This window comes from Fistularia commersonii, chromosome 26, assembly GCF_037954325.1.
Source record: "Fistularia commersonii isolate RoL2024-O1a breed Wild chromosome 26, RoL_Fcom_v1.0, whole genome shotgun sequence".
Classification (NCBI taxonomy): Eukaryota; Metazoa; Chordata; class Actinopteri; order Syngnathiformes; family Fistulariidae; genus Fistularia; species Fistularia commersonii.
The window spans coordinates 7252395-7276957 of record NC_141309.1 but is presented as its reverse complement, the minus strand read 5'-3'; the positions used below and the strand labels follow the sequence as shown (position 1 = coordinate 7276957).

At 42.1% G+C, this 24563-nt stretch overlaps 1 protein-coding gene across 5 annotated transcripts; it reads left to right on the top strand.

Moving 5' to 3' along the window:
* Positions 1-2: 2 nt before the first annotated feature.
* On the top strand, positions 3-24563 carry LOC147218441 (transforming acidic coiled-coil-containing protein 1-like). Of its 5 annotated transcripts, none has more exons than XM_086174127.1 (14): positions 3-378; positions 10954-11045; positions 15315-15711; positions 16575-16610; positions 17079-17133; positions 17214-17295; positions 18510-18559; positions 19541-19663; positions 19742-19818; positions 21259-21302; positions 21383-21543; positions 22475-22581; positions 22661-22781; positions 22861-24563. In XM_086174127.1, exons 1-14 carry the CDS (start codon positions 311-313, stop codon positions 22927-22929), a joined length of 1482 nt encoding a protein of 493 aa, XP_086030253.1. In that variant the 5' UTR covers positions 3-310; the 3' UTR covers positions 22930-24563. The 5 variants fall into 5 exon arrangements, with proteins under 5 accessions (XP_086030253.1, XP_086030255.1, XP_086030254.1 ...); XM_086174126.1 differs by lacking the exon at positions 3-378 and adding an exon at positions 9435-9673; XM_086174129.1 differs by lacking the exon at positions 16575-16610 and having other exon boundaries at positions 185-378.

Sequence of the window (24563 nt, the reverse complement as noted above, 5' to 3'; positions counted from 1 at the left end):
GTGTGTGTGTGTGTGTGTGTGTGAGAGAGAGAGAGAGAGGGGGAAGATAAACAGAGCAAGAAGGCAGGACTGTCAGCAGAGCTATTCACGCGTGATCCGTAGTGCTCTATAGCATTTACGCTGTGTCAACTGTGGAAAAGACCTGGAGGTGAGGAGGGAGGTGTTCATGAGAAACACTGCGTCATGGAGAGCTGACATCGATCCGGAGGAGAGGCAGAGGTGAACCTGCGAGGAGGGGAGTTCGGAGGCGGCCATCCGCAACATCCGTCTGAGAGGACCTGACCCGAAGCGCGGATTTTCGTCCGTCGTCATGGGGGCCTCCCTGAGCCAGCAGCAGAGGAAGGATTCGGTCAGCTCATCCCGAAAGAAGGGTAGCATGTAAGATGAGATTCTCTTCCTATTCGTGTCGGCTTCCGCGCGGTCGGGCGAAATGACCGTGATGCTCGGGTTATCTCGCGATGATGACTCATTGCCTCGGGAACAGGAGAAGAGCCGGCGAGATAATGGGAGTGAAGGGCAGGGGGGCAAAAAGCCGACCGCTCGCACGTCGCTCAGGAAAACATTTAGATAATCCAACTGGAGCAGAGGCCAAATTGACAAAATCGGCTGAGAAAAATGTATTTTTCCGAACGTCGACTCCAGCCGGCGGGGCCAGGCGGATATGAACGATGCAAACGTAAATTCGATTCTCCGGCCGTTCAAATCCACGTGTTTTCCGCGTCTGGACGACAACATTCATTAACGTGTTGTCATAACACCGGTCGGCGGGGATTACAGAGCTAATCCGTCATAACAGAGTGACTCCTTTCACTTTGTGAAAATCCCGGAGATGTGTTCAGGCTCTGTTTTCTCCAGGGGTTTTCTTCTCTTTCCGAGGTCACGGTTTATATGAGGGGGGAAGTTGCTTCTGGGACAGATTTGTACTTAAGGTCATAGAATTCCCAAGACTGCTTCGAACATGAAGAACTCCGGATAACAGAAGAAGGGGCAAATCTCCCAAGAAGATCCGACGGATTTTTGTTTAACGTGCAGTGGAATCTTCCAAATCAGCCTCCACTCTGTTTTTTTTTTTTATTTTATTTTTTTGGGTGTGTTTCCAATTTTAGATGTCTACCGGATACCCTGTAGACATCTAATTCATTAAAAAGCACAAGGCAGCAAAACAGTCCCTCATTTAGAAAGAAAGAAAATGACCCAGATACAGTACCGCTGCAACGTCTCGCGGGATTTTCAGGCTGTCGAGAAAGACAGATATGTTTTGTTGTGACATATAATTACAGGCCCGCCGTTTGAAGATAAAAATCATAAATGTTGTAGTTAATGTATAATAATCCTTGTTGGCATGTCCAAAGTCCGGCCCGTGGGCCAAATGTGGCCCGTGCTCATGTTTACACCGGCCCGCAACCGCTGTCATAAAACCACTGATATGAAGCTGCCAGCACTGTTGACCGCAGTGTAAAACGGTGTTCAAAAAGTTATTTTATATTTAACCAGAAGATGGCAGTAGACCTGTGGCCACACTCTTGCCGCAAGAAACTTTGACCTTTGCCAAAACACAGTTTTGAATATGTACTGATTCCTTTCCGGTTTGTGTGTAATGTGTTCTTTTGTTTTTCAATATACAATCAAATCGGGTCTCGTAAACCTGACAAATTAAATATTAAAATTCGGTCCGGCAGCCCATTTTTCTATTTAGCATTTGTGAACTGAGTCTAAAATTGAAATAATGAAAAACGTTGCATTCCTCCTTTTTGATAACAAGTAATACAAGGATTCATATGGCCCCCGACTTTTTGTACTTCTGAATAATATAACTGGTAGAGTTGTTTTTCTGGTAACATGTTTTGAATTTAGAAGCTCATAGATGGCATTTAATAGTCAATAATATGTTATGTTTCAATTTTTTTCCCCCCTCATTTTATGTGGTATTCAAATATGAAAGACAGGGTAGTTTAGGTAAAAACTTTACATTTGGGTTTTGTGTTAAGATATGAAAAGTATAAAAAGCAAAAAAAAAATGAAATAGTTAACTTGCATTTAATGTAGGTTTAAAGGTGTTGTGTGCAATACACTTTATTTATTATGGAGGGTAAGAAAATTCAAAATTAAATATAATTCAACTGGATTTAAGGGGTGATATAGAGAATGGCAAATGCCACAGTATGGTTTCTTCCTGTGTGTGTGGGTGAACACCACGCACGTGCACTATTTTCTAGTAAATATTTGCTCTCCTGTCTGTGCTGTTGTTGTAAACAATAGGTGATTTCAAATGGTCTTTCTGTCTTGTTCCCGTCGTCTTTGACTTTTGCTTTTTTTTATAGTGAACTGACTCTTAGCAAAGATGGTTTGACTCACATCCATCCAGTTTTTATTAATTATAGCGTCTGTTTTCTCCACGTAACAATATAAGAGATTTAACCCCAACCAGACATCTGTTGTGCCTCCCTCTGCATACACCTGACAGGCGTGGGAAGTTTAAAATTCAAATGAATGACATAACATCGGGCGTTTCCGCCTCACAGCAAGAAGGTCCCTGATTGATTCTGTCTGGAGGCCTTTCTGTGTGGAGTTTGCGTGTTCTCCCCGTGTTTGCTCGCGTTTCCGGCCACAATCCAACACATGCAGCAGGTTAAATGGAAAACCTAAATTGCGCAGACGTGTGAATGACAGGGAGAATGGTTTTATGTCCCCAAGGAATGTCTGAATGAGAGGGTTGTATGACATAAAAGTTATAAAGGGACATATAGCTATACAATATATCCCTATATGGCATGTGAATGACAGAGTTAATGGTTGCAAGTTTCTACGCGACATGTGAATGAGAGGGTGAATATATGTACTTCTCTATATAATGCATGAATGAGAGGCTGAATGGTTTCTTGTCTTTATGACATGTCATTGACAGCGTGAATTGTTTTTGGTCTCTATATGATGCATGAATAATGTGGTATATATATATATATATATATATATATATGATGGTTTTGTTTTTTTCAGAAATTGTTGTAATAATGCACAATGACCACTAGATGCCATCAATGCTACAAACCTACAAGTAATAACAGTATTGAGCCAAACTCATGCACTTGTAGGCATCACATGCACAGACACACAAATGGAGATAAAAAGATAAGGAAGATCTGATTGTACCTTATTGATCCCTATCAATTTGCCACCGCATCACATCCTACCACATCCCTTAACCCTGTCCAATTACACACTGCTACTGAGTTTACATAGACTTTACATAAACTTTACATAGACTTTACATAAAATTGTGCACATTGCACAATTTTTTCCCTGCTATAATTGAGGTAAATATGTATAGTACTTTTAATACTTTTATACTTTAAATTTCTTATTTAATTTAATTCTAATTTTACTCTATTTTATCATAATTATTATTTTATTTTATCATATTAATAATTTTATCTTATTTTATTATATTAATTATTTTATTTTATCATAAGTATCATTTTATTTGATCATATTAAGTATTTTATTTTATTTTATGCTGCCACAGTCCTGGGATCAACAAAGTACATCTCTTATCTTATCTCATCTCAAAAGGACAGAGGCAATAAATAAACAATAAATAAAGACATTAAATAGGACAAAGACAACAAAAAACAGGTTAAAAAATCTATTGACATTAATACACCTTAGTGATTGTTGTCATTGTTGACAATATTGACATATTGTCATTTTTACTTAGTGTCATTGTTACATCGTCTGCGCCCAGAAAAAAACTGAATAAATCAATATGGATGCAAATCGATCGCTTTTTTTAGTTTCTATAGGTCGTCTGGTCATCAGCTTGTTACGGTACCATGGCAACAAGCGTGCTCAGACAGTGAACGACATACTAATCCAGCTGGTCATTTGCTCGCAGCCCAATGTTTATGTAAACAAACTGTCTTGGGCCTTGCTTCTGAGGAGAACTGTAACATTTGTAGAGGTTTAAACAAGCCTATAATTAAAATAAAAGACTAAATGCTGCAATTACGGCCCCGTATTTTTGGAAATCTTCTGTTTGCTCTTGGTGACGAGCAGAAGGAGTGTTTTGATTATACACGCGGCGATGTGGAATGGATCTCAAGCATCGGTCCATCTGAGGGAGGTCAGGCGCGCCGGCTGGCGGTTTACTCATCAAAAGGGGGGATTTGAAAGCAGTTAGTCCAGACTCTTCTCTGAATTCCTCTCCATGCACACCCACACACACACACACACACACACACATGTGTCTCCACACACATGGATGCCATTGCCGCTTTATTCTTAGCCACATATGTGGCTATCAGTCAAAACATAATCGACCATTAAGGATGGGTTGGTTGCTCCTCAATCAATTGACGGTAAACACACACACACACACACACACACACACACACACACACACACGATGGCCTGGGGTGTGTATTAAGATGGCAGCCCAGCAGAGCCTGTGCTGAACTGGTGTTTCTTTTTTTTTTTGCCACTGTTTCTCTGTGAGCTATTTGTGTGATCGCCAGGTATTACATAAGAGCTGATTCTCTTCTCTCTTCTTTTTTTTCTTCTTCATTCCTCATCGAGAGAGAGAAAGTTCCAGTGCTGCCTTTCTGTATGTGTGAAAATTTTCTGTGAGCATATGTGTGTGTGTGTGTGTGTGTGTGTTTGTACAGAGGCAGCTTCCATCCGTGACCTCTGGCAGTACAGTTTAACGCCACGTGACGTCCCCGTCGCCCCCCCCCCCCCCACCTCCCTGCAGGACAGACAGGTTTTTTTTTTTCCTCTCTGGTGAAGAAACAGATGACAGAAAGCCTCGAATGTCTGGAGGGTTTAGAGAAAACACTCGAGAGCCTTTTTTCACCCATCCTTTTTTTGTTTTATCCGGTTTCCTAAACCTCGCCGACCTCCAGATTTGCAGCCAGCACAGAACAGGGGCCTCTTTCTGTGTGTTCATCTGTGTGTGTGTGTGTGTGTGTGTGTGTGTGAGACCTTTGTGCCCGTTGTCGTTCTCCGGGAACACACACACACATACACACACGGAGGAAGGTTTTCGAGTTGGTTTTGGGATGGAAAATAAACAGAAAAAGCTCTTTCTCGCCTCTTTCGGCTTTTTCACCCTTTTCTTTTCCAACAGCGGCTGAGTTGTCCCTCCGCGATGAGATTACTCACGGTCCATCTTGTTTGTAAAGAGCACATTTAATCTGGCCTAGTTACTGCAAGTGGGTGTGTGTGTGTCTGTGTGTGTGTGAGAGAGCAAGAGAGAGGGAGGTGTATTCATGTGAAAAACACATACACTCAGATAGTTATATAAGCATCCGTGAGCAGCATCACCACTTGAAAGTGTGTGTGTCTGTGTGTCTGTGTGTGTGTGTGTGTGTGTGTGTGTGTGTGTGTGTGTGTGTGTGTGTGTGTGTGTGTGTGTGTGTGTGTGTGTGTGTGGGCGGGGGGGACAAAGGGGGATTATCCTCGAAATGATTTTGCTGTCAGTCTGATGAGCTGTGACCTCTGACAGCAGGTTCGATTATCAATTGGTCTGATGTTTGTCCTGGATATGGTCCCGTCAACAATAGATTTAATGTGTGTGTGTGTGTGTGTGTGTGTGTGTGTGTGTGTGTGTGTGCTGCTTCGGTGACTCCATTCCCGGTTTTGAATCCCGGCAACACCTGTGATAAATGAGTGTGTGTCTTTCTGCAGGAGGCTCTTTAGAATCTGCAGCCAGCCTGCAGGGAATAGCTACACAACTACAACTATACAACTACACAACTACATGGATACATGTAAACAAAATCTACACAACTAAACAACTACAATATCTACTCGTCTACACATCCGCAACTACACATTTACCCAACTCCACATTAACAACATCTCAATCCACTACTACACAACTACACGTTCATACATCTGCACATCGACACAACTGCACATTAAGACAACTACACATAAACATCTACACAATCACGATGACACATCTACAGCATTTACACAACAACACAACTACACCACTACTAAACTGCAACATTTACAACATCTACGCATCTACACAACGACACATCAACAATTATTACACATCTACACAACAACATTTACACATAAACGCTACACTTCTATGATTCGACATCTACACAACTACACATCTACAACAACAAAATCTACACACAGCTGCACGTATACACAACTGAACGTCTGCATGACAATTTATCGACACAACTTCACATTTGCAGCTATAAATCTATGAAACTAAACATCAACATCTACACAACAAAATATCCATACAACAATACATCTATACAAATAAACAATTACACAGCTATACATCTACACAACTACACAACTGCTCAACTACGCGCAGAACTACACAACAAACCTACACGACTACTTATCAAGAACATCTACACAACTGCATGACTGAAAAATTACACAAATACACTTACACAAATACATCTACACAATTACACGCCTATACAACTACACATCAATAACACTACACTATTCATCTACACATCAACATCTACACAACCACACAATTGTACATCTACACAACTACGCATCTACATGTCTATACAACAAAATAACTTCACATCTACAGGATTACACGACCACAAAACAACAGATCTACACAACTACATATCAAGAACATCTACACATCACACAACTGTACATCTACAAAACAAAATATCTACACAACTACACATCTGCAACATCTACACTTTTACCACATTAACCCTTACTACATAACAAATCATCTACACAAATACACAACAACACATGAACATCAGCAACACATTTGCACATCTACACTCCTATATAACAACAACATATACACATCTACGATTCCAATACATCTACACAACAACACAACTAAACAACTGTACCTCTACACAACTACATGATTGTATATCTACACAAATACACAACAAAATATCTACACAACTACACATCTACATCTACCCAACTACACGATTATAAATCTACATATATACATTAACATCACTTACACATTTGCACAGCTACACGCCTACACAACTACACAACAACAACAACAAGATATACACATCTACGATTCCAATACATCTACACAATCACACATCAACATCCACACAACCACACAATTAAACAGCTGTCCCTCTACACAACTACACAATTGTATATCTACACAAATACACAACAAAATATCTACACATCTACATCTACGTTGTAGATGTATAGTCATCTACTATATATATCTATCTATATATATGTATATAGTATAAACAATATACTGTATATAGTACTATATAGTATACTATAAATTATTATTTATAGTAGATTCTACATCATCTACACAACTATAAATCTACACAACTAGCTATCTAAACAAATACACACCTACACGACTACACAACAACACATTAACATTATCTATATATGTACACGCCTTCACAACTCCAGACCCATAACATCTACATGTCTACACAACTACACAACGACATATTCGGATCTACACTACACATCTACGATTCTAATACATCTACACAACCAATCAACTTAACCACTGTACCTCTACACAACTACACGATTGTATATCTACACAAATACAAAACAAAATATCTACTATTTATCTACTATATCTATATCTATCTACATATATATAGTATATACAATGCACAGTGTATAGAACTATATGTTATACTGTAAATTATTATTTGTAGTAGACTCTACATCATCTACACAACTATAAATCTACACAACATACAATCTCAAGGAATACACACCTACACAACTACACGAATACACAACGACACAATTACACAACATCACTATCTATATATTTACACGCTTTCACAACTACAAATCCATAACATCTACATGTCTACACAACGACATATACAGATCTACACAAAAACATCTATGATTCTAATACATCTACACAACCAAACAACTAAACCACTGTATCAATACACAACTACACAATTGTATGACTACGCAAATACACAACTACACAACAAAATATCTAGAAACTACACAAATTGTATATCTACACAAATACACAACAAACTATCTACTATTTATCTACTATATCTATATCGATCTATATATGTATATAGTATATAGAATATACAGTATACAGTACTATATAGTATACTATAAATTATTATTTATAGTAGATTCTACATCATCTAAACAAGTACACATCTCGACAACTACACAAATACACAACGACACAATTACACAACAACACTATCTTTATATTTACACGCCTTCACAACTACAGATCCATAACATCCACATGTCTACACAACTACACAACGACATATACAGATCTACACAAAAACGTCTATGATTCTAATACATCTACACAACCAAACAACTAAACAACTGTATCTCTACACAAATACACGATTGTATATCTACACAAATACACAACAAACTATCTACTATTTATCTACTATATCTATATCGATCTATATATGTATATAGTATATAGAATATACAGTATACAGTACTATATAGTATACTATAAATTATTATTTATAGTAGATTCTACATCATCTAAACAAGTACACACCTCGACAACTACACAAATACACAACGACACAATTACACAACAACACTATCTTTATATTTACACGCCTTCACAACAACAGATCCATAACATCCACATGTCTACACAACTACACAACGACATATACAGATCTACACAAAAACATCTATGATTCTAATACATCTACACAACCAAACAATTAAACAACTGTATCTCTACACAAATACACGATTGTATATCTACACAAATACACAACAAACTATCTACTATTTATCTACTATATCTATATCGATCTATATATGTACATAGTATATAGAATATACAGTATATAGTACTATATAGTATACTATAAATTATTATTTATAGTAGATTCTACATCATCTAAACAAGTACACACCTCGACAACTACACAAATACACAACGACACAATTACACAACAACACTATCTTTATATTTACACGCCTTCACAACTACAGATCCATAACATCTACATGTCTACACAACTACACAACGACATATACAGATCCACACAACACATCTACGATTTTAATACATTAACACAACTACAACATCTAAACACACACACACACACACACGCCCACACACGCACTTCCATATGTGCACAGGAATGTTTGCGAGTCTAACAGTAACCCGAGTCCTCTTCACCTCAGCACACAGGAAACATGAGGTTTGCAGGGAGGAGGAGGAGGAGGATGTGTGTGTGTGTGTGTGTGTGTGTGTGTGTGTCCCAGCTGATCGTTCAGCCAGACGGGCGGAAGAGGGAGGGACCCGGGGAGAGGAGTGACCGCTGATGCTCGTCTCGCCTGAGTCAGAGCTGGAGGAGGAGGAGGAGGAGGAGGAGGAGGAGGAGGAGGAGGGTGACACGTCCCCCCTCTGCTCCCCCCATCAGCGAGGAGGATGGCAGAAAAAAAGGGGAAGGCGGCGAGTAAACACTGACCGCTTCCGTTCACAGATCTTTATGTTGTTTATTTTGTAGTTTGTTTTTTTTTTTATTATTTTTTCTCGCGTGGATCTGAAGTTCATTTGTTTGAAAAAATCCGGCGGGATGTCCTGGTTGTCTCCGGTCCAGTGGGCGAAGTGGACATGGTCGGCGGTGACGGGGGTGGCCGGGGATGAAGAGCGCCCCGGGGAGGATGACAAGTAAGCGTGTGTGTGTGTGTGTGTGCGTGTTCGTGCGTGTGAAAAGCAAGGGATTAACAGCTGGTGTGCGGCGACGTTATGGACTATAAGCTCTCGATACCCCTGAGTCATCCTGACAGCTGTGTAATAACTGTGTAGTAACTGTGTAATAACGGTTTGTAATAACACCAGTGTTAATATCAGATCACATTCTGTATCTCGTGGCCACACTGGTGCTGTCGTGTTATCGTTTGGAGCATCCTATTTAGTTATGACATCACAACAGCGAGAGGGAGCGTGTCAGTCCAAGCGTTCTACTGTGTGTGTGTGTGTGTTTTGAGTTAGTCCGCTTGGCAGTCGGCTGGAGCACTTGCTGAAAATTGGGGGGGGAAGGGGAAGGAAGACAGTTTCCAAGTCTCACCCTCCTCCTCTCCTCAACAACCATTTCCACTTCGAGTTTCTAAGAAACCAGACAAGACTGCATGGCGTCGGAGGCCATCGCTGGGACGATGTGTGTGTGATAGGGCGTAGCCGTGGACCGGCGTTTGTGACGGGAGCGTGGTTCGGGATCTGGCACCCCAACCGCACCCCCTGTGAGGTTTTGACCCCGGCGCTGTTTTTCATTAGAGCGCATTTGATGTAAAGCACACAGACCCACATAAACGTTTACCCCTCTCCGCCTCCACACCCCGCAGTTTGGATATAAACTCGGGTGTCTAGGCAGCTGACACAGCAAACCAAAAGACTTTCTTTCTCTCTCGTTCCCTCCATGCATGTGTGTGTGTGTGTGTGTGTGTGTGTGTGTGTGTGTGTGTTTGTCCCTTTCAGAGCAGTGAAGGATGCAGGTGGTCTCCCAGGGCCCGGGCTTTATTTCCTACCCCTCCCGAATCCTTTGACTGCCCCTTTGAATAAAACCAGCCACTTTGAACTTCAGGTTTATTTGTTGACCGAGAGAAAAAAAAAAAAAAAATCCTGATTTTAAGCCGAGACTTTTATCCCGCCCACTGAAATCCACACCTAATGATTTTGTCATTAAATCGACATCACTTCAGCGGCTCGGGACGACATTTGAATGCCCCCTCTGTTCTCGCAGACAGTGGACTGTTGTTTTGTCGCGGCCGTGTTTTTATCACATGCTCTGATCCAGTTTATGTGAAGATGGCTCTCTCTTTTATGGGCCGTATACTTCTCGGTTTCGGGCGAAACATTTTTTTTTTTTTTTTCTTCACAGTTGCAACCGTGATCTTTCTATCTGTCAGGGTTTGACAGCGTCTTTCTTTTCTCTCTCTCCTCCTCCGCAGCTCGGACTCGGAGGGGAACTTCGAGACTCCAGAGGCCGAATCCCCGGGTGTTTTGAAGCAGCTGACTCAGCTGGACAACTCGGACCATGCAGGTGATACGACCCGGCCGTCTAAGAGAGCGCCACGTCCGAAAAACCTGTCGCGCTTTGATAAGTTTGATAAATCGAGTCAGGTCAGATTTTATTTAAATAGAAAAAAATCACAACAGGGTTGCCTCATGACACTTTACATGTAGAGTATGTTCTGATTTAGAGAAAGCACTTGGTGACAGGCGGCCTTTTGCCTCGACCAATCGGGCCAGAAAGAGTTGGTGGCAGAGAAGGACAGAGCGATAGAGAGCGTGAATTTGGATAGAGACAAAGGGGGGATGGGGATTGGGATGGAAAGTGATCTCATACTAATAATAGTAGCGCTGACAGTTACACGGTAATAGCTGAAATTACACAATAATCGCTTTAATATTCTTTAAATTTTGAAATTTGAGCTGCTAGACAGGCGGTCTCGAGGAACACCAAAGAGGAGATTTATGGACGTAGTGAGAGGGGACATGAAGGTAAGAGAACAGGGTTAGGTGGAGGTTGATTCCCTGTTGCGACCCCTGAAGGGAAAAGACAAAAGGAGAAGAAGAAGAAGCTTTCATAAAAGAAATGTATGCCTTGAAAGAGTACCGCAGATGTGGTATTTCCCAGGAGAGAAGTACAGAGAAGGTGGGAGAGAGCTGCCTTGTGTTTTTGTAGACCTAGAAAAAGCAACAGGGAGCAAAGATAGGAACTATGGTATTGTATGAGGAAGTGGGGAGTGGCAGAGAAGTATCTTAAATTGGTGCAGGACATGTATGCCAGCTGTGAGACAGTGGTGTGGTGTGCTGTAGGTGTGACAGAGAGGTGGATGTGGGACTCTATTAAGGGTCAGCTCTGTGCCCCTTCTTGGTTGCAGTGGTGATGGACAGATGTGGTTAGAAAGGAATCTCTATGGACCATGTTTGCAGAGGACATTGTGATCTCTAGTGAGAGCAGGGAACAGGTGAAGGGAAATCTGGAGAGGTGGAGATCTGCTCTTGAAAGGAGAGGAACGAAGGTGAGCTGCAGTAAGATACAATATATGTGTGTGAATGAGAGACACCCAAGTGGAACGGCGAGGCTACAAGGAAGTGGAGATAAAGAATGTAGAGAATTTTAAGTGCTTAGGGTCAATGGCCCAGAGAGAGTGGAATAAAGGTGAAAAAATAGGTTCAAGCAGGTTGGAACGGGGTGAAAAAGTGTCAAGGAAAGGTGTACAAGACGGTGGTGGGACCAGCAATGATGTATGGTTTGGAGACAGTGGCATCGAGGAAAAGACAAGAAGCAGAGCTGGAGGTTGCAGAGATGAAGATGTTGAGGTTCTCTTTGGGAGTGACCAGGATGGATAGGATCAGGAATGAGTCTATCAGAGGAACAGAACATGTTAGATGTTTTGGAGAGAAGGTCAGAGAAGCCAGACGGAGATGGTTGGGTCAGTACAGAGGAGGGATAGTGAATATATTGATAGACGGACGCTGGGGTTGGAACTACCAGACAAGAGGACTAGAGGAAGACCAAAGAGAAGATTTATGGACTTAACGAAAGACGACATGAAGTGAGTTGGTGTGAGAGAAGAGGACGCAAAGAATTGGGTTAGATGGAGGAGGGTGACTCACTTCGGTGACCCCTGAAGGTAGCAGCTGATAGTTCGTCTCCTTTAGAACGCACAGCAATGCAAATATTAAATGTCTCTTCATTGGTAAACAAACCTGTGTTTTGACATTTTAGATAAACATTGAAGGTTTTCGGAGTGTTCCATCGCTTTACACAGTTATTGCGTAAGACTTGCACTCTTCACATGAAGTACCGCACCCCGAGCATTTGTTCACGTAATACAAGACAAGATGTGCTCGTAATATTTGCGCCGCTTTAACCGACCTACGCACAGATTGCGTTTCATTTGCAAGATGTGGAAGGTTGTTTTCAAAACTAAAATTAATAAAAACATATCCGAGGTCATATCCGTCACAGGTGAGATTAACCGACTCGACCAGTAGCTCAAGCGTTTTGTGACAGGAGGTGTAATTTGAGGAAGAGATCTCAATAAATTTGATTGATTTATATTTAAATCGCATTTAAACTTTATGTTTCATCTGTTTATATATACAAAACGCTTTCCTTTCTCATAATATTTCACAGTATATTAGGCCTTATACTTGATTCTTTGGGGCATAAAATCAGGATTTTTTTGGCCCCAGACCTCTGCACGCCACTGATGTAATGCGCCGTAATGGCACTCAAAACAAGATAGTTTAAAGTTAATATACTTAATCCGTAAACTGGCGAGAGTTAATATATTTAATATAACCGTAAACTTGACAGTGCTGAGGCTGAGACGAATGCAAAGATGTGAATCTGGCAAGGAAGGAGAGGATCAAGAGAGCAGCTGAGCGAAACATAACAATTAGATTATTCTGTAACGGCCTTAATCTAGAAAATTTGGATTAATCTACATGGCACGGCAATAAGAGCTACATTTCTCCTCCCCCCTTTGCTCTTTGAACACTTATTAACTTAAATTGTGTGTGAGTTTTCCCACAAAACATTCGAGCCATCCAGTGTTTGCGTTAGAACAACAATGGCCTCTTGTCCCCGCGCTGTAAAACAATCTGAAACCAGAACGCTGGGAAATTTTTTTAATGATAATGCATTGTTTTCGTCGAGCCGTCGGCACGTAATGGAGCTCAAAGTGCCCGTAAAATGATTTATATGTCTTTTTGTTCTTCCCATAATTGCGGCGAACTGAGCCTTAATGGCCGTTCAGGCGCCACGCTAATGTTTCGAGATAAAAGTGAAAATAATATCACGTAAAAACTCTTGAGTAGCGTGGTTGCTCTCTTGCTCTCCCCCGGGGCGTTTTGAATTAAAGAGATATCAAAACCCCCTCCGTCACCTCTTCCCGTTCTGCTTTTGTGCATCATTTTTTTACATTTTCTACCGCTCAGGTCACAGGCGAGGCACTAAACAGCCTCTTCCTCTCCATGGATTTCGGCTTATTTTGAGCATCGCGCGCGTTCGGTTCAAACTCCTTTATTTCACGCGAATAAATGATCGTTTGTGCGTGGAAACCGATAGTCTGGTTTACTAAAATTAGACTTAAAACCCCTTGCAGCCGGGAGGAGGTGGGGGTTGTTGTGTCGGATCCAGGCAACAACCACATGTCACGACCGACTATGTATAGCGATGCTGAAACCGAACACCGCCATGTTTACCTGCGCGCTTCTCTTGTCGCCATCTCTGTATCCTCTTCCTCTTTTTCATGGAGTTGTGAAATGGCCCGTTGTTGTTTTTGTTGCTAGGCCAGCCGGGTGTGGCTCCTCTGCATCTGCTCTGTCTCCAGAGTGTGTGTGTGTTTAAAAAAAGTACCGCGATTTAAAGGGAAATCTCATATAAGCATGGATGTTTATGCGTTTATAGTCAAACCTCAGCCTTCCGTCAACACAACCTGTGAGAATCTCCGAGTTAAAGAGCGGAACGGAGAATTCCTGAGAGGCTCTTGGAGTTTGCTCGCGTTTTACAGTACGTGTGTGTGAGATTTTCAGTCGCACAAGCCCCGTGTTTTCAGTGTGAGTCACCCCCCTCCGTCTGTTGTGTAGCGGTTGTTAGCGGGATGTGTGAGGACACAGGATGTGAAGTGTTCTGAGAGGAAACCAGCAGCTATTATAAGAGCTCCACCAGGAGAGGCGGAGGTCATCGTTTAAAGGTCAAATCCCTGAATTGCGTTTTGAAATCTTCAGCTACGCGAAAGATTTGGGGTCTTTTAACCCTCATATTATGTTAAGGGTCAATTTGACCCATTTCACCCATTGACCCAATGGGTCAAATTGACCCTTAACATAATATGAGGGTTAAGAAAGCAGCTCACCTCAGAAATAGAAAAAAAAAATACACTGCTCAAAAAAATAAAGGGAACACTTAAAAAACACATCCTCGATCTAAATGAATGAAATATTCTTATGAAATACTTTGCTCTTTACACAGTTGAATGTGCTGACAACAAAATCACACAAAAATGATCAATGGAAATCAATTTTATCAACCCATGGAGGTCTGGGTAAGAATCACACTCAAAATTAAAGTGTAAAAACAAACTCCAGGCTGATCCAACTTTGATGTAATGTCCTTAAAACAAGTCAAAATGAATCTGTGTTGCTTCCTGAGTGGACACTATGATTTCACAGAAGTGTGATTGACTTGGAGTTACATTGTGTTGTTCAAGTGTTCCCTTTATTTTTTTGAGCAGTATACATATTAATGTTCTGTGTTCGCTCCAATGAAAATCACAATTTATTGATATTTCAGACCGCGTTCTGGACAACAATTCCAACCAAGCCGTCAGTCCGGCGGCGTCCCGGGAGGTTGACTCCCTCAACAACCTCGCCGTCTCGTCCCCCGCCGACGCCACCTTTGGTTTGGACCACAACCTCAACTTGACCCTGAGCGCAAAACGCAATGCGGGAGAAGGCCTCCCCCCGTCCAACGCTCCGCGGCCCCCCACGCTGTCGGTCGTCTCCCCGCTGAACAGACCCGACCCCTCGGAGGTGGACGACGAGGCCCCTCTCACCTCCGGCTCCAGCCCGGACTCCAACCTGATCCACGACGTCTCCATGGATCCCGATTTATTCAACGGTAACATGACCTCTGACCCCAAAAGCCCCTGCAAGCAGGAGGGAAGTGAGACCGGCGGCACAATAATAACGTGAGCAACATATCCACGATGAACACACACACACTTCCCCATCTTCCTTATTCATCAGGCATCATCCTCTTACATTTACATTCGGCTCAAACTGGACCTTCTATGACTCACAGGTTTTTCAAGTTGAGCAAACACTGCTTTCTCTGTCGCGGCGGTGAATGCTTGTTATTGTGCGTTCCCGATCGGACCGTCTTCCTGTTTTTGACGAAAACAATTCAGATCCTCCCCTCCAGATATTTATTGCTCTGATCGGGTGCATTTCTGATTCCATATACAGGACTGTCTCAGAAAATCAGAATATTGTCATAAAGTTCTTTATCTTTTGTAATGCAATTAAAAAAACTAATATGACCTTTTTATGATATTCTAATATTTCGAGATAGGATTTTTGAGTTTTCTTATGATGTAAGCCATAATCAGCAATATAAAAATTACAAAAGGCTTGCAATTTTTCAGTTGATTTGTAATGAATCCAGAATTTCTGAAATTTTTGTTTTTGTAATTGCATTACAGAAGATAAAGAACTTTATCACCATATTCTAATTTTCTGAGACAGTCCGGTATTTTCTGAACCATATTGTCAAATAATCGTTGTTTGCAAATGTTGCAATTTAAATGTTGGTTGTTATTGATAAAAATATGAAGCAATTTTTTTTTTCCCCAGTCGTTTCAGTGTCGCGAGGAAGATCCCCGACCCCTGTCTCGTGTGTTCGAATAACCCTTAAAAACCCTAATAACCCTGCACTCACGTTTTTTTTTTTTTTTTTTTGTGTGTGTGTTTATAACCCTTCCCTGTTCCGTCCTCTCCTGTCTCTGCCTCCCGCCCCTCACAAACCCGCCTGACAACCCCGCTTGTCCTTCAGGACTGCCGAGCAAGTCCGTTTCCTCTGTGTTCTGTTGTAAGTACTGTTTCGCCGCACGAGCCGGCGTTTCTGTCGTAGCTGTATTTCCCCCTCCTCCCTCCAAGAGGGCCCGGGTTCATGTGCCCACCTCACCTTTTCTGTGTGGAAAGAATAACCCAGAGTGTGTATGTGTGTGTTGGCACAAAACCTTGTAAATCCCCAAATCACCTCGCAACTGGTCTTTTTAGTTAGCTAATACCGCCTTCATTAATCTGATTTTTTTTTTCTTCTGCATTTTGCAGTAGAGGCATGCCGGGTCACTCACACACAGAAATGAGGTCTGGGCTGAAAGGCTTTTTTTTTGTGTGTGTGTGTGTGTGTGTGTGTGTGTGTTTCTCCTGCTTTCTCCCCTCGTCGTTACACGAGCGAGCCCACATGCCTCCGCGGCATGCCGCTCTTTTGAGACCGCAAAGCTATGATCCTTTTGGTTTTTACCCTGGTGTTGTTGTTCACCTTCATGCCCAGGAACTCCTGCAAGGTAAAGCCCAACCAGCTGATGCAGAAGGACTTCGGCGGACAGGTAGGTGCCGATCCCTCTCCGACGCGTTTTTTTTGTGCTATTAGCAGATAAAATGTGATTATTTTTCCTCTGATCTGCAGGACGACCACCATGTAGGTCACGCTACCGACGAGGAGAAGCTGGCTTGCAGCACCGGCGTCAAACCGGACAAGGAACAGAGCGGTGAGTTAAACCAGTGGTCCGCGATTCATTTGGAAAAATCTTTCTTGGTACAAATGATTGTTTTTTTCATTAGAGCTTCCGGATCTTGTTTTGAAAAACAACTGTTTCCACCTTTGCCTCTGCTGTATCGTAATTGCCTAATAAAAAATGTGATCATAGTATTCAGATTAAATACTTTGAACTGACAAAAGTTTTTATTATTTGAACCACCGCGCCTCTAACGTGGAAACTTTTCACGCATAAAACTGGTCCCTCGTACAAAAACAGTTTGGGATCACCGAGTTAAACAATCAATAAACATTTCAACAAAAAAAGGATCAAATAATCGTTCAAGTTTACTCTAAGTGAATTTTAGCCTCACGCCAGCAAACAAAAGGGTCGTTGTTGCTTTTTTAAAAGTCGATTATAGCCGTCGTTTCATGCCGCGGTGAATTTTTATTTTTGTCGGGACTGAGCGCCGTGACATTACCTTTGCTGCGGCTGGAGTTTGTGTTTTTAAAAGCCCATTTTCATTTTTAGAAGATCTGTGTCGGTGTGAATTAAGAATATTCAGATTGTTTGATCGCCTAGTTGCCTTTCGGCTTCAAAGTTTCGTGGTTTTAGTTTTTTTTTGTCTGATTGATTATCAAAAGGCTTCCCTTGTTCAGGAATTATAGCATGTCATTAAGCAAAGAACTTTGTATTTGTCTCAAAGGAAAAATGACCCAGTTGATATTTATCTGACACTCACGCTCTGAAACGGTCACGGTTTCACATTCAGAATTAACGTGAAACAGAGTATCCAGACTGAGCTTAAATCCAACACATTATCACTCTTAGTTTGCTTTGTAATCTCCAGAATGTTCAGTGCAATGCAGTGAGAAAATGGGGGAAAAAAAAAAAAAATCAATCCTGGATCAGCCTCCTGATTTGGATCAGCCACAAACTCAGACTTGTTCTTCAGTGGCCTGCTATTTAACCTTTGACCGGTATTTCTATAAACTGCACATGTATTGTCTGCTTATGACCGGAATACTATATATGACAGGCCGTTTTCGTTTGCGTCCTCCGCTCTTCATTTATCCGAGTTGTTCGAGCAGATTTCCCGATCTCGTGTTCATTAAAGTGATACCTAACTGTTCCAGAAATTGTACAATGACCCCGATTTGCAACCACAAATACATAAGTCCGCAAGTTTTTTTTTTTTTTACTCGCCATCTTGTTGTTTCTTTCAGCCCCAGACTGCTGTGTGACATCCAAACCTGCAGAATCAGACTGCTGCTCGGTGAGAAATGTGTTTATAAATATAACTTGTTCTCCAATATGAACCAATCCTGCATAGTCATTACCATATTACTAAACAGTCTGTAGGAAATACAATAATATTTAATTGCAGTGCCAGTTTTTAACACTAAGTGGTGCTGTATTACAACTATTTAAGTCCAATTTAGAACAAGCCCAAACATGTTTAAGACTGTTTTGATTAACATGCTGTTTGCGTTAATAAGCATTCATAATCCCTGCATTTTGTCAAATAGCCCTTTATTTAGTTTTAAGTAAAAGTCCTCCTTACTCGTCCACACGCTGCCAATCTGATAGCTTCGGCTGCAGGAGATACAACGTGTTTCACGCCACAGTGTTCATCCGCTCAGGTGACAGATGGATTTAGATTATAATTCAAGGGATTATAATGTGACTGTTATAATCCAGGGAAGGACATCATGAGAGGATAGACAGGCGGGGGGAGGAGAACCAAGAGGAAAACGGTGAATAAGAACCAGGGCAGGGAAAAGGTGTGAAATGAAAGATTAGGAGGAGAAAAAGTTTAAAAGCCAAGATGCTATTGGTCGTCTACCGGGTAAGATGGACCAGATGAGGATGACGCAAAAAGACGGCTGTATGTGAAAGCCTCAGTTTAAAATTTTTTTTTTTTTTTTTGAGAATTTAAAGTGTCGATTAGTGTTGAAATCCATTTTACAAACTTAAAAACCTGGCGTTTAAAGTAATTGATTTTTGGCGGATTCATGCTAGAGAAGATTCCAGTTAGTAATAAATGTGATAAAGTGGTCAAATTTGCATGTATTAGAATATATGAATGCACAGGATTAAAAAAAGATGGTTATTATTCTACTCTGTTCTCTTTGCCATCTGTGAAAGATGTTGACGCGTAATAGTAATTGTTTAACAAGATGTACCGTATTGTAATCCTCGTGGGATGACATGTTTCCCCTTCTGTTTTATTTTTTTCTGCCCCTCCACCTCTCAGCCTTATGAAGACTCGTGTGAGTCCGCGGGACGCGAGATGCAGAAAACAGGAAGTCAAGTTCTGGATTCCATCTGCATCAGTGAAGCAGAGAAACAGGCGGTGCTGGCCCTCATCAGGGAGGAGGTACCGCAGATGTTTGTGTGTGTGTTTGAGCGTCTTTTTACATTTTGACAGTTCTCATCTTAAAAAGTCTTCTTTCAGATTGTTACAAAAGATGTGGAGGTCAGCGATTGGAAGAAGAAGTGTGAGGACAGCAGACTGGAAGTCATAGAGATGCGGTGAGGAACTACGACTCGTGATACGTTTGGATGCTTTCAACCGTTATTAAGAGATTGATAGAGGGAGATTTGATGTGAAGAGTGAATGTTAAAGGATCCCCAGTTGTCAAACTGTTAGCTACATAAAAATGATAAAAAAATCTTAGTTTGGATAAAATTGTAGAAAAAAAATAACATTTTACATCGTTGTTTACATCGCAACGCTGTCTTGGTCGTGACGTCATGAGGTTGCCCTGGGCTCGGACCCATTCATTTTAGCGTACGGTGCAAAAACATGTCATCCGTGCGACCTTTCCCATCTGAACCCGCGAGAGACGTGAGTGACAAGGATAACGCTGAAGACAGAAGTCCAAATGAGCATCGAAATGAAGACGAACAAAGAGGCAAGAGTCGGCCAAAGTTGCCGGTGTGCGGGAGGCGACTGTGTTGCTATGCTAACAGAAACAGAGCGTCTGTTGTCAGGAGTTCCACTTTTTGTCATCGGCTTTTCTCTGTAGACTCATAGCCCCTGTGCTGACTGACCGGGTGACTCGTCGCCAGGTGCAGGTGCCCAATCTTTCCTCATCAGAGGCGTTATTACTGTATATGTCGTACCGAGCAAAAGTTATAGCTAGCATAAAGCCAAAATTAACACCTCCATTATGTCATCAACCTAGCATGTTTTGTGCTAGCAAAACAATGAGCCTTAGAAAGCTGTGTAAGTCCACAAGATATTTCCCTCTCCTGTCTTCTCTTCTTTTCCCTTGGAAAGCTGTGTAGACCAGCATCTGTCACTTTGTGTCCCATGGACTGGAAATTGCACCCAAAAGCAGGAAAATTAGGGATTATTACTGTATATGCCGTACCGAGCAAAAGTTAAAGCTAGCATAAAGCCAAAGTTAACACCTCCATTATGTCATCAACCTAGCATGTTTTGTGCTAGCAAAACAATGCCGCAGATCCTTAGAAAGCTGTGTACGTGCACAAGATATTTCCCTCTCCTGTCTTCTCTTCTTTTCCCTCGGAAAGCTGTGTAGACCAGCGTCACTTTGTTTCCCATGGACTGGAAATTGCACCCAAAAGCAAGAAAATTAGGCATTATTACTGTATATGCCGTACCGAGCAAAAGTTATAGCTAGCATAAAGCCAAAGTTAACACCTCCATATGTCATCAACCTAGCATGTTTTGTGGTAGCAAAACAATGATGGTACCCCTGGGCTAAAATGTGGTATAAACTGCAATTTTTTTGAGAAATAACAAGTCTTTGTGCTTTTGTAAAAGCACATTGTAGTATGAGAACACAATAAAACATTAAAAACAATAACGCATATTTATTTTCAATCAGTCCTCCCAGGCGGGGTTCCCATTAGTAAACACGTCATAGAAACAATTTATTCAAGTCATCTACTCTATAGTACACTATGTTTTTTATACTCTGTTTTTACAATGACCTTTTACAGGAAGATCGTCGCTGAGTACGAGAAGACAATCGCTCAGATGATTGGTGAGTGAGAAACTTTTTTGCGTCCCGCAGTCCGAAGGACATCGTTTCCATTTCTAATTCCGTGAATTTGTTTCTTCCAGAGGACGAGCAACGCAACAACCTGAGTTCCCAGAGGGCCTTGCAAACGGCGACCAAGGAGAAGGACGCCGCTCTCGCGGACCTGAACTCGGTGGAGCGCTCGCTCTCTGACATGTTTCGCCGCTACGAGAACATGAAGAGCACACTGGAGGGCTTCAAGAAAGTAAAGCATCAGCATTTGAACTTCTCCCATGGACGATTATAGAAGCAAAATTTTATTATTGCGCTGAGGAGTTAGGATTTTAGGTACACAGAGTGACTGGATGTCTGAGAGGTGAGAATGAGGGAGTGAATGGTTGTTTGTCTTTATGTGATGTGTGAACAGGGACGGTTTGTTCTGCGACCTGGTTTGACACGACACATTACCAGAGCAGTTCAGTTCATCGTAGCCGCCTCTGAATGTAACGTCAGATCAGCGTGCGGCGCTGGGGAACGCCTCCCCCTGGGCCGATTTTTAGTCAAGATGAAATCAAGCAGAGTTCTCTGATAGACTCATGTGAAATCCTTTTTTTTTCTTGCAAAATCTAGGCACATCAGTGTGTTCCCTATGGGTTTTAGGAGGGCTCGCACATCAGTGGTTTGGTCATTATGCAACTTGCTCAGGTTTGCATATACGTGCTTTTGTCATTGGGGCAATGGTCAAACAAGCTTCTCTTCTCATATTCAGAGATATCTGAAGGTGAACTGACAATTCTGCTATGCAGGAACGGTCAATATAGATAATTGGTCAGAAGATGTATTATATTTCATTGTGTTACATTCTTATTTACAATTCTTCTATTACAGAACAGTCAATGTAGATAATTTCACTTGTAAACAATCTTAGATGTACCTTCCTTGTAGCTTATGTTTATCTCACCCCCCATTGGTTATAAGATGTATTGCTATGTCATCTCGACAAGACAAACGTGAATAGTGAGAGTTGTCTAGTCACCTGGTAACACACCTATTTACGGTTCCAGTTCCCGAATTACACTCAGGACTTGTAAGGCAGTCAAGAATTGAAGTTTAATGCATATAAGAATACAAACAGAAAGATTTTATTCCCCAAAGTAAAGCCGTTTCCTCTTTCTGTTTCTCATTTCACTTCGCAGAATGAAGAAGTCCTGAAGAAGTGCGCCCAGGAGTATCTCGCCAGAGTCAAGCAGGAGGAGCAGAGATACCAGACCCTCAAACTCCACGCCGAGGAGAAACTGGACAAGTACGCAGAGCTCGTTGAGTGACAAATGCGGGACGTTGTATCAATTTTTATTCATTTATTTATTTTTGTCTTTGCTCAGAGCCAATGAGGAGATCGCCCAGGTGCGTGCCAAGGCGAGCTCTGAGAACACGGCGCTGACGGCGAGCCTGAGAAAAGAGCAAATGAAGAATGAGTCCATGGAGCAGGCCCTGCTGCAGAAGGTCAGCCGTAAGTCACGCAAAGGGATCTTCATCTTCCCCGCCGTTTTTTTTAACGTCGCCCCGTGTCGTGTCCTCGCAGAACCAAGAGATCGAGGAGCTCACCAAGATATGCGACGAGCTGATCGCTAAAATGGGAAAAGTCGACTGAAGCTCGCGTCCCTTTCCCCTCGCCGCCGATCACCCGACGCCGTCCCCCTCTCCGCTGACAGCGGCGTCCCCCGTGCACGCGCCAAGCTAAGACGCAGACCCTCGCCCCCCCCCTACCCGAACCCTCGGACAACGCTTTCTGTACAGAAGTAACCGCGATCACGCAGCTGGTGAAGAGATACACGTTTCTGTCCGTGCTCATCGGAACACGTCGTCACTTTGCGTTGCGTTTTTTTTTTTTTTTTGTGTACGTCCGTCGGGATCTCCTCCGTCCGCCCCACCGCCGAGCAACAACAACAACCTGCTTGTGACTCAACCTAAATTCCCCGACGGCTTACCAAGCCACATTCCTCCAGCGGGATGACATCGCATTTTAATGCAGGCTCGTTTTTTGTTTTGTTTCGAGGAGAGAGGAAAAATCCCAATCCGGGTGAGGGCGGGGGGGGCATCCAAGGAAACCTTGAAAAAAAGCAGATAGATCGAACAAAACTGCAGTTTCTTCTTCCGGCCGGCCCCGGCGCCAACGACATTCCAGCAGCTGCAGAGAATCGATTCCCTCAGTTGGTCATGACAAACTAACGGTCCAGGAATTTCACATGATTGCCTAAACATTGTGGGGCTTTACCAAATTTCAATAGAGGCATCTTTTTTTTTTATTATTACCCGGAGCGATTAAAAAAGCAAACAAAAAGTCGACTGTACGGTCGACTTTGCAACCCCTTCAGAATCCCCTAAAAATAAAAGGAAAACTTATTTTGCTATAAGAAAATATTTTGCTATAACTATCATAAGATTAAAAGTGCCACGACACATTATGAAACCATTACTCCATTATAGAGATGATATCATTATAACTATTTATGATTTACTAAACCTTAGCACAAAGAAAAGAGGTTGACAGTGTATATATCTTTTTTTTTTTTTTTTTTTATGAAAGGGTGAGCCGCCTCGCCCGCATTTAAAGCACAACACTAAAATTTTCATCAATTTCAATGTTTGTTGTTTTTTTTGCACGTTAATTTCGTTTCCTTTGCACGTTAATCGGTGGCGCAGTGGTTAGGAATTCCGCCTCATAGCATGAAGGTTGCTGGTTTTTCGATTCTGACGTGAGGGTTGCATGTTCTCACAGTCTGAAAATATGCAGTGGGGTTTATTAGAGTTTCCCAGATGTTTAAGGGTGAACGGCTGTTTTGTGTCCGGCCCTGTGATCGATCCAGGTGGAACCCCACCTGTCACCCAATGACCGCTGAGATAAGCTCCTGCAACCCCGAGTGCAGCAGAAGCGGTACAGAGAACGAACGGATGAATTCATATATGCGAGTCCTCAATCGCACTTGTCGTGAAAGTCAGACGAAAATGGAATAAAACGGAAGTAACGGAGAAAACGATCAAGCGAATTCGGTGCGAATTCAAAGGATTTGCCTTTTTAGCATCGTGTAAATCCACCTATCTCCACCCCAGGGACTCGAACCCTTCTCCAACTTCGCGTCATTTCATCGTAGCATCATCGCTTTGCCGCTGACGTCATCTCCCAATATGTAGATGTAGTGTAAACCTAACAAAAGTGTTGACGCACGAGGATGAAAAACGTGTGTGTGGATTCAGCTGAATAATAAAAAGCATTTTCTTACGGTA

Coding starts and splice junctions, on each gene's coding strand:
- LOC147218441 (XM_086174126.1), top strand. CDS start 9,579: ATGTCCTGGTTGTCTCCGGTCCAGTGGGCGAAGTGGACATGGTCGGCG. Junction 17,296..18,509: donor ACCGGACAAGGAACAGAGCG/GTGAGTTAAACC, acceptor TGTTTCTTTCAG/CCCCAGACTGCTGTGTGACA. Junction 22,782..22,860: donor AGCAGGCCCTGCTGCAGAAG/GTCAGCCGTAAG, acceptor GTGTCCTCGCAG/AACCAAGAGATCGAGGAGCT.